This window comes from Manihot esculenta, chromosome 9 (assembly GCF_001659605.2).
Source record: "Manihot esculenta cultivar AM560-2 chromosome 9, M.esculenta_v8, whole genome shotgun sequence".
In the NCBI taxonomy this organism is placed as follows: domain Eukaryota; kingdom Viridiplantae; phylum Streptophyta; class Magnoliopsida; order Malpighiales; family Euphorbiaceae; genus Manihot; species Manihot esculenta.
In genome coordinates, this window is record NC_035169.2 from 29,666,676 (window position 1) to 29,681,273 (window position 14,598).

Below are 14,598 nucleotides of genomic sequence, written 5' to 3' on the forward strand. Positions count from 1 at the left end.
TTTTTTATATTTTGATTTCATTAAATTAAAAATTATTTTATCTAATTCTTCATTAATTATTTTTAAAATAATTAAAATATCCTTAAATATATTTTTCCTTAATTATGTTAAAATTAATACTTAACTCTTGATTTTTCAAATATAAATAATTTACTCTATATTTTAATTCTATTAAATTAAAAAAAAGAAAGATAACATAGGTTATGAGCCGAAGAAGGCCCAATTTGAAACCTATATAATAATGGATTTTGTTTCGAAGGTCAAAGGCGGTGTCCCCTTCAGCCCACCGTTGCTTCGCGACTAAGCCAAAACTGTTGAGTTCATCCACACTTGAAAATCACTCATAAACATCCTTTCTACACTCTACTACAAAACTAACCGATCCAAGCGAATCATCGGACAAGAAAATGGCCGACGAGAAGTCTGTAATGGCGGTGATTAGGGCAGCCAGGCCATCTTTTAAAAACAATGCCGATAAGGTTGTTTTTGCCGTTCACGCTTCTTTCCTCGCTGCCGGTTACGTGCTCACTGCCACTGGACCGCCTGCTTTCTCCGATACTGCCCTTTACTCTTCCTCTACTGGTATTCGCTTGCTCTTTTTCAAAATTCAATCTGCAAAATATAAGGGTCATTTTGAGAAAAGGGAATGAAAATTTTCCCTTCTTGTTTTCTTATTTTCGTGTAGATGAGGTGGGGATTGAACACTGGAATGATTCCGATAACGAATATGCTTTCGTGTATTTAAACCCCGAGAAGGGTGGAAACAAGGTGTTAGTTAAGTGTTTGGTCATGGATGATAAGTTGCTTATCGATGCTTTGGCTGACGGGGCGTCGGAGCCGGTTCATCTAGAAATCAAGTAAGTCCTTTTCTTTCTTTCAGTCTAGGAGTGAAATTCTGTCACTTCGGCTTGTTGGGTTATTTTATTTACAGTTTGAATTGTGGGATTTTGCGTGATTGTGCAGTGTAATCGACTTTGTTGCGGAGAATGGAGGCGGAAATTATTCAGCTCAGTTCAAGAATATGGAGAAGCTTGTTAAGAATCTTGATGCGGAAATTTTGACTAAGTTGGATGGTTCCTCTTCAAAAGCACGCTCCTCGAGCAATAAATCAAAGTAATTGTTTTTATTTTGTTGTTTACCGATTTGAAGCGTAATTTTGTGTTATTATTGAATTATATTAGCTGAAGACGGTCCATCTGACAGAATTTCTTAATTATCATCTTACTGCTTACCCTTTGGTTTTTGACAACTAGGAAAGCTTTCTTAATTCTTAAATGTTCTTTCATGATGAGCTACAAATTTAGTTTGGATGTTTAGGTCTTTAATTAATTATAGAGAAAAGTTCTAAAATATAACCTATAGGAATCATAAGAGATAAGATATCAGATCCCTTAGTTATCTGAGGAAAAAATTTATGCTCTCAGATTTACCTATTCTCATTGTTGTTGATGTAGTTGAGCTTAGAAGAATTATTGTATTATTGAAAGAATCAATATTGGCTTGTTATATATTAATGTTGTTCTTTTATACCACAGGCTTAGGGAAATACAATTTTAGATTTAAATCCTAGAATCCCATTGAAAACACCATTAATTTGCAAGTATAAAGGGTGTAAACCACATGTTTTGTAATTTAATTTTCTTTCCTTCATAATGTCATTAGCCAATAATTGAAAATAATATTTATATTGTTGGGCAAGTGTGCCCTAATTAGGGGCTTGCAGATGATGAGTTGGTGCTTTTAGCAACGTACATAGATCACGTTTTGTTAAGAGGAAAAAGAGAAGTCTGTATGCCAAATGGTCAACAACTGATTTTTTTCTTATTCTCCATTTATTAGCATGATAATGGAGCATCATGTTTGAAGTTTTTGTATGTGTATAACATCGTCTTATTCAATATATCGAGGATGTAATTATTTTCCACGTCTTTTGGAGTTTATTAATGGTATGTGAACTCATGTTTTGAAACTTTGTTGGCAACTTGAGATCTAAATCATGAACTGAGATCCTAATCTTATGAGCCATTTCAAACTATGAGACTCGGTGCAATCTTGATTACTACTTCCTAAATGCACCAATAATAAATATACTGATGTGCCTCTTTATGGATTACTCCTTTTTTTTTTTTTTTGCAGAACAAAAACGAGTGATGGCTCAAGTCGTGGTCGTGGCATAAATGAACCTGGAGTTCGAATTACTGAACCGGCAGGTCCTCAAATTCATCCTTCAGGGTATGTTTATTTTTGAGTTTTGACTTGATTGTGGAATATCTTTCCCATAATTTTCTATTAATTGCTTTTTTGCTTTCCTTTTTTTGGTAGTTTTGCATATAATTGGAACTTTCTTCTGTTATGATAGAATATTCCTGCATAATCTTTATCTTGATCTTCTTAAATTCTTTGTCACAAAGGTTAATGTTTTATGGAGATAAGTTGGTGATAACTAGAACTAAACTAGACTTGAATCAGTTATCTATGATCGGGATTTCTCAAAATTAACTGTTAAAACATTCTCGGCCCCTTTCATGATTTATTTGATGCTTATGAAAGTCATATGAATGAATTCAACAGTATGATTCGCTTGTAAGAGATGTAATGTATGAGGAATTTATTTTGATAACCAAGAGCTGCAATATATGAGGGACTTATTTTGATAAAATAATATAATTAAAGGAGCGCTTTTTGGAATTCTTTGTAATTTATGTGCAGCTAACAAAATTTCCTTATATGGGTGACTAGACCTTGAGTATAGTAGAAAAATCGAACCGAATCATTTTAATTCATTTTTCTGGTTCAATTTGGATTATATGTTTAAGAAGAATTTGGTTTTTAGGTTCGGCTTGATGACTGAACTGACTGAATTCTAAGCCTCAATGTTGTCTCAAGCCCGTAGGCCATAGCTGTTCTTTTGAGCCCGTAGATCATAGCACTCAAGACTTATATTCTCTCCATCATCTCCTCATTCTCTTATATCTCTGCCTCATTTCCTTTTCTCATCTCCCTCCATTCCTCCTCAATCCTCATTGTTTTCTCTCCCTCTTTTTGATTCAATCTCCTCCACTTGTGCTGCTGCTGTCGCCTTCACTGTCCACAAATCAAGACCCTGCTCTCTGTCCAGAATTCACCCTCTCGCCCTTTTTTATCTATTAACTAGCCTCCCCTTCTAGAGTCCAGTTTTCCCTTCCCTGTAATCATCTTCTTTTTTTTTCTTCCATGCCGGCTCCAGTTGTAGCTTCTTCACTGTCTTCAACAGATTTGATGTAAGCTTTTAGATATTTTGATTTTTAGATAGTAATGATTCTTTGACCCTTCTTCCATATTTTAGTTGTATTCATTACTCATCGACTTCTGCTGCTTCCTGCAGTAATCTAGGGTTATCTTTTCATTTTGTTATCTCTATCTTTTTTTTATTTTATTATTTTTTTTTGGGGGATTGTACAAATGATTTCACGTGAATTTTGGTTGTTTTGCAATTCATGATTTGAGATTTGAGAGGTTGAAAAATGGTGTTCTGTTATTAATTTATTATGTGGAAGATGGCCTAGAACCGACTGCCATACTGATTCTTTTTTCCCGGTTTTGGTTTCAATTCAGTTTTCCTATATAATTCGGTTCAGTTGTAAAATTTTCTGTTTCAGTTCAGTTTATTTTAAAAAGAAACCAACTAATTGCAGAGTCGTTTTCCATATGTTTAAATGAAAATGATAGATGAAAGAATTTCTTATGATTTGAAACAAGAGAATTAGGGGACTGAGACAAGGCATTTATTGTGATGATAGATTTTTTCCAATAACATGCACTGGCAATGGAATTCAGGAGTAGCGTGATAAAAGTCCAGTGGTGGCTTGGCCCTAGTTTAGATAGTTTGAGGACCGAAATTTTGTAGATCTCACCAAGTAGCCTCTGAATTCATACTTTCTATCTTTGCATATGGCACTCCGCTGGCTTAGATTATTAGGCTCTCATTGCCACATCAGGGTGTAGTTGCTGTTAAGATTAAGAATATTTGCTTCAATCATGTTTATCAAAAGAAGAGTGATAAAAGGATCTAATCATGAGAATCAATGCCCATCCTGGATGGCTTTCTTCTATGGGTTTCTACTAATCATGATAAAAGTCCAGGGTGGCTTGTACTGCTTATGGTCCTTTCTCTTTTAGAGAGAGAGATTTGAAGAACTATGATGTCTGTGTTTGCGTTTCTTCTATGGTTTTCTAGTCTTTCATGGCATGCAATTTCTAATTTTGCTTATAGAGATTGTGAAGGCTAATACCTCTTTTTCTGGCTTGCTTTGTAGAATTATATATCCTCCTGTTAATCCAGTTGGTGGTAGTGATCTTTTTCCTGGTCCTGGTGCTGGAATGTATCCAACAAGGTACTTGTCCCAAATCATTGCTTACTGGTGATTTCTGTTTTATCTGGTCATTCCAGATCCAATTTGAATTTTTTTCTCCTCATGTAACTGTTTCCAGGGGTGGCTTCGGTGGTGGGAGCATGCTTCTAGGTATTTTCTTCTAAATGCAAATGTAATTCGTAGTTTTTATGTTGTATTATGATAAGGAGGAAGGAAATTTTTTTTTTTCTTAAAAAGAGAGTATTTAGTGTTATGGTTGCATCACAGACTTCTTCATTTGCACGTAGGACCTAATGATCCTCAATGGCTTGGAGGAGAGCAAAATTTTCCTGGGGGACAACCGTGAGTTCCTCTCCTCGTATCACTGTATTTTTTTTTCCTTTCTTTTTCCCCCTGAAACTAATAATGGGAAAATGTACTGAAGCAGGGGTGTTCCTCCAGGTGCCCGTTTTGATCCTTTTGGTCCACCTGGGGTTCCTGGTTTTGAGCCTAATCGATTTGTCAGGTATATCACTTTTTTCTCCTTAAAAATGAATAAAATCTACAGGTGAATTTGAGTTGTGAAAAGTTGCTTTCCATTATTTTCCAAATAAAGACAAATTCTAATAAAAACTATACGATGTAGTTTTTCATAACTTTAGTCAAATAAGTATGTTTTCAATGATAAATGAAAATTGAAATTTTCTTAAAAATTTGAAAACAAAAAACTTAGAACTGTTTTTCACAAGTTAACAGACTTATTTTTCTAGGTTTCCAAATAGAAAACTGGTACAAGTTAATATGAAACTCTATTTTCTAATTTTCTGGGAACTTTTTCTAGAAAATTACTTGAGTTTCACATAGTAAATCCAAGAAGTTGTATGTTTGAGCTTTAGGTGATGCTAAATTGATTATTGGATTTAAGAACGGCATTGAGAATGCTTATCTAGCTTTGCAAAGGGCGTAAGTGCCAACAGATTTAACAGTAAATTTTTAGAATGGTTTGAAGTTACGCCTTGTCTGACCTCGTGTATGATGATCTAATGTAGTTAGGCTAAAAAGGGAAGGAAAGGTGTGGATGTTCTACCTTGGTTCAATTATTAATGAAATACAAATTATCAGTTTCACCTGGTTTTTAAATTTTAAAATTCCGAACTGGAAAGTTTTTCTAGTGTTGGCCATGCCTGAGCTCAATACAGAGGTGCCATACAGATACAAGGTTGTCAAATTTGTTTTCATGCAGCATTTGGGAGCTGCCTAACCTTCAAAGAGCTCATTGAAAGGGATATTTGTGTGCTTACGCATCATGGTGATACCATAGAGTTTTTTAATCTGACGTTAACGACCATCTATCATTTTTCTGTTTTATGGATGTTGCAGAAACCCACGCAGACCTGGAAGGGACACTCATCCAGATCTTGAGTTTTTCAGTAGTGGTTCGGATTTCATTTAAGCTTGTTCCTTGAAAATTTGCATTTTCCTTTTGTCTAAACATATATATAAGATGAAGGTCGCCAGAAACTCGGTTTATCTATAATGATTCTGTATCTAGTTTACAGGTCACAAGGCATTGTATATATTGTTGAATTAAGAAATGGGCATGCCGATGGTTTTTATACTTTGAGCCTCATCTCTGGTAAATAATAAGTATTTACCATGCCATTTTCTGTTTGTTTTGTGTGATTGTGGAGCACGGTCTGATTTGTTTGCTGTGGAGCTCAGTCTGATTTGTTTGATAGGACAAGATTTTAAACGGGTAAATGGATCCCAGAATTTACTATTTGGGCATATCTAATGCCTGCTTCTAGAGGCAAATTTTCCCCATATCTTGTTCTTGTTGATGTGCGATTTGGTTTAAATAGTGAATCCAAGCTAAACCAAATTTGATCCTTCAATAATTTGAATTTGATTTAATCTCTAACTTTGACTTGATTTGTCACAATAAAATATGATTTTATTTTATTAAAATTTTAATGATGTCTTAATCTGTACTTGAAAAATTGTTATGTTTTATGTTATTAGATTATTATTTTAATGGCTAAGCTGGAACAATGACTATGAGAAGTTTCTAAGAACGTGACATGAAGGGTAGAATTAATTTTTCTTTTTTATTTATTTATTTATTTATAAATCTAAGGGGCTGGCTCATTTTGTTCATGCTAGCTCGCTAAGGTGTTGAATTTGGGCTGTTTGTCGAATTTCACTGTTTGTTTTATGAAGTTTTCAAATTTTAGAAAAATGCTAAACAAATCTGTTGCAATAAAAAATTTGAGATTTGTGTAAAATATGCTTACAGTTTTACATTGTCTTAAGAGTTTTTTTCAAAAACTTTGACAATGGTGCACTACATGTTTCCATTGTCGTCTTACAATGTAATGGAAACCGAAATACGAGCGATACGTGTTGCATTTTAATTTTACATATATATATATAAACAAACTAGAGTCTTGATTTTTTTTTTTTTTTCAAAAATTAGTTGTATTCATATAGAATAAGGTCGAGGCTTTTATTGGATACCCTAGACATTAAGCAAGCCGCTGTACTTTTAATTTCGGTACAGGCCAACAGCAAGAAGGAGCATTCAAATCATCGATCAACATCTCTCCTCTACAGAATGTCAATACACAAATAACACATACGCCACATATAGAGAGAAAAGAACACCTGACACTAGAACCAAAAGCAAAAGGTTACCCATATTTTGAAGCATAGAGAGAAAAGGCCCTCAACAAACTTCTCACCATGTGTAGATAGGATCAGATTAAGACAGAGGAAGGCCAAAAAAACAAGCAAATGAGAGGCCCAATGCCTAGAACATGAAAACCTTTTCAAAGAAAAATATCTCTCTACAAAATATAGAGAGACGATTCGATTGAAATTAAACTCTTTTTCTCTTGAAGTTAGAGAGTATAGAATTAACTTGATTTTTATTGTTGAAAATATCATATTAACTTTATTATATTTGGTTTCTTGAAGATCTTGACGGGTCCAAAGGACTGCTTTTCCAACACAATCATTATGACAAGTTTACCTTAAATTGTAACATACGCATACCCCTTCACGTCTTTGTCTCAACTTTCTAATTCTTGGTTGCCCAACGTAAGTTGAAGAAACCACAGTATCCAAAAGTTGTGAGGATTTCTTGATCAGTTGCTGCTTCATAAGGAAATTAACTATTGGCTTGATTTTTTTTCTTGCTATTCTCTAATGAATGGGGAGGATAATTTCTCACCTTTTTATCACATTATTCAATTTTTTGTTTTTTCTTAAAATCAACTGTAGGTAAACGAATCAGGAGACCAAATTTTTTGAAAAGTTTAAATGTATTTTATTAAAGTTTTTGAAATTCATTGATTCATTTAAAATTTGATTCAAACATAATATTTATAGGTTTAATCTCGGTTCTTTATAAAATGAATCTAAATAAATTGAATTTTTATTGGGTTAGGTTTTAATAGATTCTAAGAATCTTAATTAGTTTATAATATTTACAAATTTTAATTAAAAATACTATATTTAAATTAATTTAATTTTAGCTTATGAATATCTCTTATTTAGATTTATTTATTGGCGAAAGATATTAGACAAAATGTATAATTTGCTTCCTCTCATTTTTTATAAAAATTATATTACTCCCTCGACTTTAACTTTTTTCTATTTACTCCTTCAACTTTTAAATGAGAAAATAACTTAATTTTTATTGTACGGAAATATGATATTTACACGCTATTATATTATAGAAATTAAATTATTTAATAATTAAAAGTTGAGAAGTGGTATGTATATTTTTTTGAAATTAAATTATTTAAAATTTAAAAAATTAAAAGAGAAATTAAGATAAAAATAAAATTGAGAGGTAAAATGAGCGAGCAGATTTTGTATTTGGCCTATATATTTTATAATTATAAACATTCGATCAGTAGTAAATAACCAATATATTTTTATAAATGGATGTTATCATGATTTTATATATTCGCCAATTGCATGATAGAATTTCTTTTTATCACAGAAATCTGTAAAACGTGAGGGCTAAAGTCTACGCAGAAAGTTATTTTGTTTCAACGCAGAGACTCCATAAACAAAATGCCAACTTATGTAAAAGACTTTAAAACCAAAAGATGAGCAAACAAATCACTGAAGGCCAAAACTTTAGCTTGCAGCTTGCCAGAAAATCTCTATCAATCTAGTAATTGGGACAGGAACTTTCCACCAAATTCTCTTCTCCCCCATAGAAACGTGAGTAACTTGGAAACGTGTGGCCTGACTTCTTGTCTCAGTTCTAGAAGCCCACCCATAATCTTAAATTTACCTAAAATTCAAGCAGAAATAGCCAACCCTTCTAGATTACTATATTTAATTTAATCATTATAATATTTATCATTTCATTTCTACGTAATTGATTGATACTTCCCACTTGCGTTAGTCTTTCTCCGTAGATTTATATATATATATAGAGAGAGAGATAAAATCTCATAACCAGTTGCTTATCAGGAAAAAGAACGACATGGGTGTCTCTTCTAAGTCTTCTGTGCTTTTTCTTCTGCTTGTACTAGCAGTTTCTTCAGCCCAGAAACCGAGAATCATTGCAGAAGCAAGAACGATTTCTTTCCTTGCTGAACAAAGTAAGTTCTGCAAAGAAGATCACTCTCTCTCTCTCTCTCTCTATATATATATATATAAATATATATCTCTTTATGGGACATAATTAATTAATCTTCTGAATATGATTCTGCAGACCATTCAAAGATTTTTGCAACTTTAGGAGTTGTTTGCAAGTGCTGTGATGGCGAACAAGGTGAATGTAGGAGAATATGGAAGAAGGGATCTTGCCATAACCTCCAATGTCTTCCTTGGAAGATTGGCTGAAAATTGTTTAGTTTGCTTCAATTTTGTAATCTCTACTGCTTGTACATACATACTCATATTCCATGAAGTGAACAATTTTGTGCCTGTTGCATCCAAATATGAAGAATCAAAGGTTTCATGGTATGACTTAAGGTTTTATGTAATAATCTATGAAGAATCGAAACCTTAGGAAGCTGAAAAGATAAGAGATGTATGGAATAGCTGTGGTTGGGAATTGTTGAAGACTGATTCTTGGACTGACGAAGATGAAAATGATGGTTAATTGGATTACAAGAGAGGTTATGTGATCAACAGCTGCTTAATGTTTATTTTTCATATATATATACTTAATATTTTGAATAATTTTTTAAAATTATTTAATATTTAAATATAAAATTGTCGACATTGTCTTTGGGAGTTAGAAAAAAATATAGATTTTTTCAGAAAAAGTACTTTTAAAAATATAGTTAAACAATAATTTAAAAAACTTAATTTAGAATTCTTATTGTTAAAATAGATTAAGATAAATTTTAAACAATGGGAAGGAAATGAGAGATAAAATAAATAAATAAAATGGGTCAGTTTAGAGATTTTGGACCTCCTTGAATAAACATTTTGGATTGAAGGACTAAAAACTAAATATCTCACGGACCATCTAACTACTAACGGAGATTCATTGCATCGAAAGCATTGAATGAAGGTTTAAATGAGGCAATTTTCGTCGGCGGACAAATTCGAAGAATGTCCCTTATAAGCATTCCAAAGAATGTTGCCGTTATATATTTTGCGAGAAAAAAAAAAAAAAAAAAAAAAACTTAAACAAATTTTTATAGAAATGTGTATAATTTTAATTTTTTAAATTAAAAATAAATTATTTATTAATAATTATATTTTTATTAGTTAATACAAATTCATTTATTTTTTTTTTATCAAAAATCATTCCTCCGTTAAAAACTCACTTATATATAACCATTATTTAGAATAATTAATTTTGAAAAAAATTTTTTAAAAAAATATTTAACAAAATTAATAAGGTGAGAATTCAATTCACTTTTAAAAATTGATTTTAAATTAAAAATAAATCTTATTAAAATTGATTAAATTTTATGAAAAATGATTCCATCTAAAACTATTTATATCAAAATCACTTTCAAAACTTTTTTTCTTTTCTTTTTACTTTTTATTTTTTATTTACTTTAATTTTAAATTTATTTAATAATAAAATATTTCAAAGTACGTCGATTAGCCAAAGAGAATAAAATATTATTAAAATAAGCATATATATATATATATATATATATATATATATATATATATATATATATATATATATATATATATATATATATATATATATATATATATATATATATATATATCATACAGATATCAACATTAAACAAGTATATTAATATAAACAATCTAAATATCGCATGTAGATACATAGATTTTAATAAAAGGACTACCCATTTCATTTTAAGGACAAAACAATCATTATAAATACGACACAATAATCTTTACACAATGATCCTCACACCACGGCATACGGTGGCCAACTAATTACTCCCCTAAATAGTCTTAGAAATAAGTTAAGCCATAATAGAAAAGGATATCAATATGTCTGAGAAGACAACCCTTAATAATTACATGAAAATGAATTATAAAAAAGTAACACGACTCTTTTGATACTACTATTTTATATTAATTTCTACCCATCTCGTTTTCAAGAAATCCCATATTGAAAAAATTACATTTTATTCCCTCAAAATTCTAGACTCCTAACACTTTTTCCGACTTAAACAGTCGATGTCCTGGTCGACTGAGCATGTAGAAACTTTTCAATCTTCTGTGAATGTTGCTGGAGGTTCGACTCTTTCTCTCAACTGGTTTTTTCGATACTTAGACCTTTCCATTTAACAAAATATTTTTTATAAAAAGGACGCTCGGTGGTCTTCACAATTCGATATGCTAAAATTTCTTTAACGTTTTAATGCATTGGTGCTACTCGTGAAACGGTTGATCTTGAGGGTTTATTTCTGCTGTTATCTATCTCGTCTGCATAGTATGACTTTAATTTGCTTACATAAAGTACTGGGTGAATTTTCATCCATAGTGAACTGCTCATCTCTATTATTAACAATACTTTTAGGAACACCCCAATATTTCACTAATATTCTTAAAGAAAGTTTCGGCTGATTCTTGAACAAAATCCCTACATTTGCATACTTTATTATTTTTAACCGCTCATCTATGTCATTGACAATACTTTTAGGAACACTCCAATATTTTACTAATATTCGTAAGGAAAGTTTCGTCTGATTCTTGAACAAAATCCCTTACATTGGTATACTTTATTATTTTTAAATTAAATATAAAAATAAATATTTATATTTAATTTAAAAATAATGAAAAAATTAAATTTATTATTAATTTATTTAATATAAAAAATTCAATTAAATTTATTATATTTAAATTAATTTTAGATAAATGAATTTTTTTTATTAATAAAAATAAATTAAATTTTATTAATAAAATTTAATTTTTTATTACAATAAATACATACCAAATAAAGACATAACATTTAGATAAAACAAATTAAAAAAAGAAGAAAAAAAAACCAATTTTGTCCAATCTATTTAGAAGCTATACTCGAGTCTAGTATCAACAACCTTAGAACAAAGCAGGAATCGCCTCCCCACCATCACTTCATCAATGGCAACAATAATCGATTGCCAATTATTACTAATAGACCATGAGGAGGGCTAGATCTAAAATAATAGTCAATAGAACAGAGAGAATGGTGACACTTGAAAATACGGCACCGCAACACCCTATGTGGCTTAAAACACGACACGATTACTTCTTACGACGACCCCACCAGACTCACCTTCCACGTCGACACTTCTTTTCTGTAGCTTTACCACCTCCGTCGCCATTTCTCGCGTGGAGCCCATTCAACTGAAACTTACATACTATACCATACTAGTTACATTGTCTCTCTGAAATGATTACTTAATATCTGAATTCATACATCAATTGTTTATTCATGAAAAAAAAAAGAAAATTTTTATAATTGTATTGGTTTTATTCCAAAATTGAAAAATCGAGAAGCTCCAAGCTTAAGGCCAAGAAGGCGTCATCTTTTATCAACGACGCTCGAGAATTCATAGCTCTGATTGAAGATGACGCATTAATTGGTAATGGTGAGAGGGTTGGAAGCTAAGTTGCGGTATAGATCCATTCACGTTGGCAGTCCAAGAGGAAAGTGCGGTGACTGGTGTCATTCAGATATGTTGCTACGCACTGTTGATTGTCGTATTGATTCATCAGAGAGTTTGGTGCATTATTAATTCATATATTCCTCTCATCTAAAGCCTCACAAATTTTTTGCTAATTCCCAAAAAGCTCTCGTCATCCTGTGGACTCCATATACTGGTTAGGTACGAAAACCAGGTTCTGTCATGTTTGGAGTATGCTTGCCATTTCGTTTGTTGCAAGGGCCTGCATCTGAGCTAAGGTTCATCACTTTATGTGGTGGGCTGATCATAATCTTTGCCCTACAAAGTCTAGCTTCTGTCATCATGGCATATCATTTGCTGGATTGTTGCAGCTTCTGCGTGTGAGCTCCGGAGAGTGCAAACAAACACCATTACTTACAGAGACGTGATCTGGATTAATTTTGTTGAGCTTTTCTCTATGGATGATCTGTTTCTAACCATTACTTACAGAGGGTTTAAATTCAAATTTTAAATATAATATACTTTTAAAATTTAAAAAAATAAAGTAAATTCCATCTACTTTTCCTTGCATGGCTTTTCCTTTCCTTTCCTTTCCTTCCCCCGCAAACAGGTCATTTCGGTTGGGCTTTGACTTTAGAGCAACCAGCCAACCGCCAAAATTAAATGTAATAATGGGAAAGGGCTCCATTGTGATAACGACACGTGCGTTAATTATTGATAATCTCTTTGTGAAACACGTATTAATTAATACTCATCACCCGGTCTTAATAGGATAAGGTTTAAATATATCCAAACATGCTGAATTAATTCTTGAAAATCGAAACATTATCAATTGACTTACAATCATTAATTTGACATTCTTTTATTAAAATAATTTTGAAATAAATTATTTTTTAATAATATTTTTATTTAAATAAAAGAATTTATTTTTTTTAATTTCAAATATTTTAAGTCAAATAGTTCATATTTTACATGATTTTCTAAAAATTTATTTAATTTTTTTTATAAAATAAACCATGTTAAATAAGTAGTTTTTTTTTTTAAAAAAAAAGGAGACTAGAGAAGTAGATTTAATATTTTTTTAAATTATTTTCGAGTTTTTTAGAGATAAATTTAAAAAATGAAAGTCCTTTCGGAGAGGACAACTAACTCAAATTAGATTTATAGTTGATTTTATTTGTTTGTAAAAAATAATTTATATATATAAAAAATTTATAAAATAATTTTTTACAAATAATTATTTTTTTTATCAATAAATTTATGCATAGTGTTAATGAGATTTTTAAAGGTAGTTAAAAAAATTTCTTATTTTTTTAAAAGATTGAATTATTTTTCTTAAAAATAACTTAATTTTTCATTTAATTAGAAAAATATTTTACATTAATTAATTTTATTAAGCATTAAATGTTAAAACTCATTAAACTGATATTTTGAAAGCTTAAAAGTTTTGGACCTTATATTAAAAGCTTTTTTAATAAAAATAAAAATAAAGGGATAATATCCCTTGGTAGCCGAAATCTTTGTATCTAGATATTTGTATTGCCTCTTAAAATTAAGTAATAAAAAACAAATTATTTAGTTGAAAAATATTTTATATGAAAATATTTTTTACAGAAAATATTTTATTAAATATAATTTGTTTTTATAAATAAATGGAGTTTAAATAAATTAATTCTTTTTTATTACATTTTAATTTAGTGTTTTAGCTTTCTTTTGATAAAAATTAGGATTTTATTTGTGAACATCAGCTATTTGTTAATTTAGGTGTCTAGATTTGTATTTTTGTAGTAAATCAATGTTAGTTAAAAATTCTTCTGGAAAAATTTGTGCATGCGTTTGCAATTTAATTTTCACCGTGCTTTTTCGATTAATATGTTGGCTGGCTATCTCTCGATAAAAGTTTATCTTCGTGTGATGCTATATAACAATCTCAAAGTAAATTATGGGATGGCACCATAATACAAGTTCGTGACAAGAGTCTGACAAGTAGGTAATGTAATTCAGTCAAAAAAAAAAAATTCTGGACACCTTAAACATTTAATTCATCATCAAAAACTCGACATTTCCTTTGATAGGGCAATTCTCGGTACCAAGTAACCGTTAAGCAAGAACAATGCATTGTATTTCCATTACGTTTGTAATCGCAGAATTTTCCTCCTATCAATAGGCGATGTGTACTATCA

The 14,598-nt window shown here is 30.7% G+C and overlaps 1 protein-coding gene across 2 annotated transcripts; it reads left to right on the forward strand.

Annotated features, from left to right (window-relative positions):
* The first annotated feature begins 253 nt into the window (after nt 1–253).
* LOC110623794 (probable proteasome inhibitor) lies at nt 254–5,949 on the forward strand. Of its 2 annotated transcripts, none has more exons than XM_021768818.2 (9): nt 254–582; nt 686–857; nt 964–1,113; nt 2,137–2,232; nt 4,296–4,373; nt 4,471–4,502; nt 4,640–4,694; nt 4,777–4,857; nt 5,712–5,949. In XM_021768818.2, exons 1-9 carry the CDS (start codon nt 408–410, stop codon nt 5,782–5,784), a joined length of 912 nt encoding a protein of 303 aa, XP_021624510.1. In that variant the 5' UTR covers nt 254–407; the 3' UTR covers nt 5,785–5,949. The 2 variants fall into 2 exon arrangements, with proteins under 2 accessions (XP_021624510.1, XP_021624511.1); XM_021768819.2 differs by having other exon boundaries at nt 4,780–4,857.
* The last annotated feature ends 8,649 nt before the right edge of the window (nt 5,950–14,598 follow it).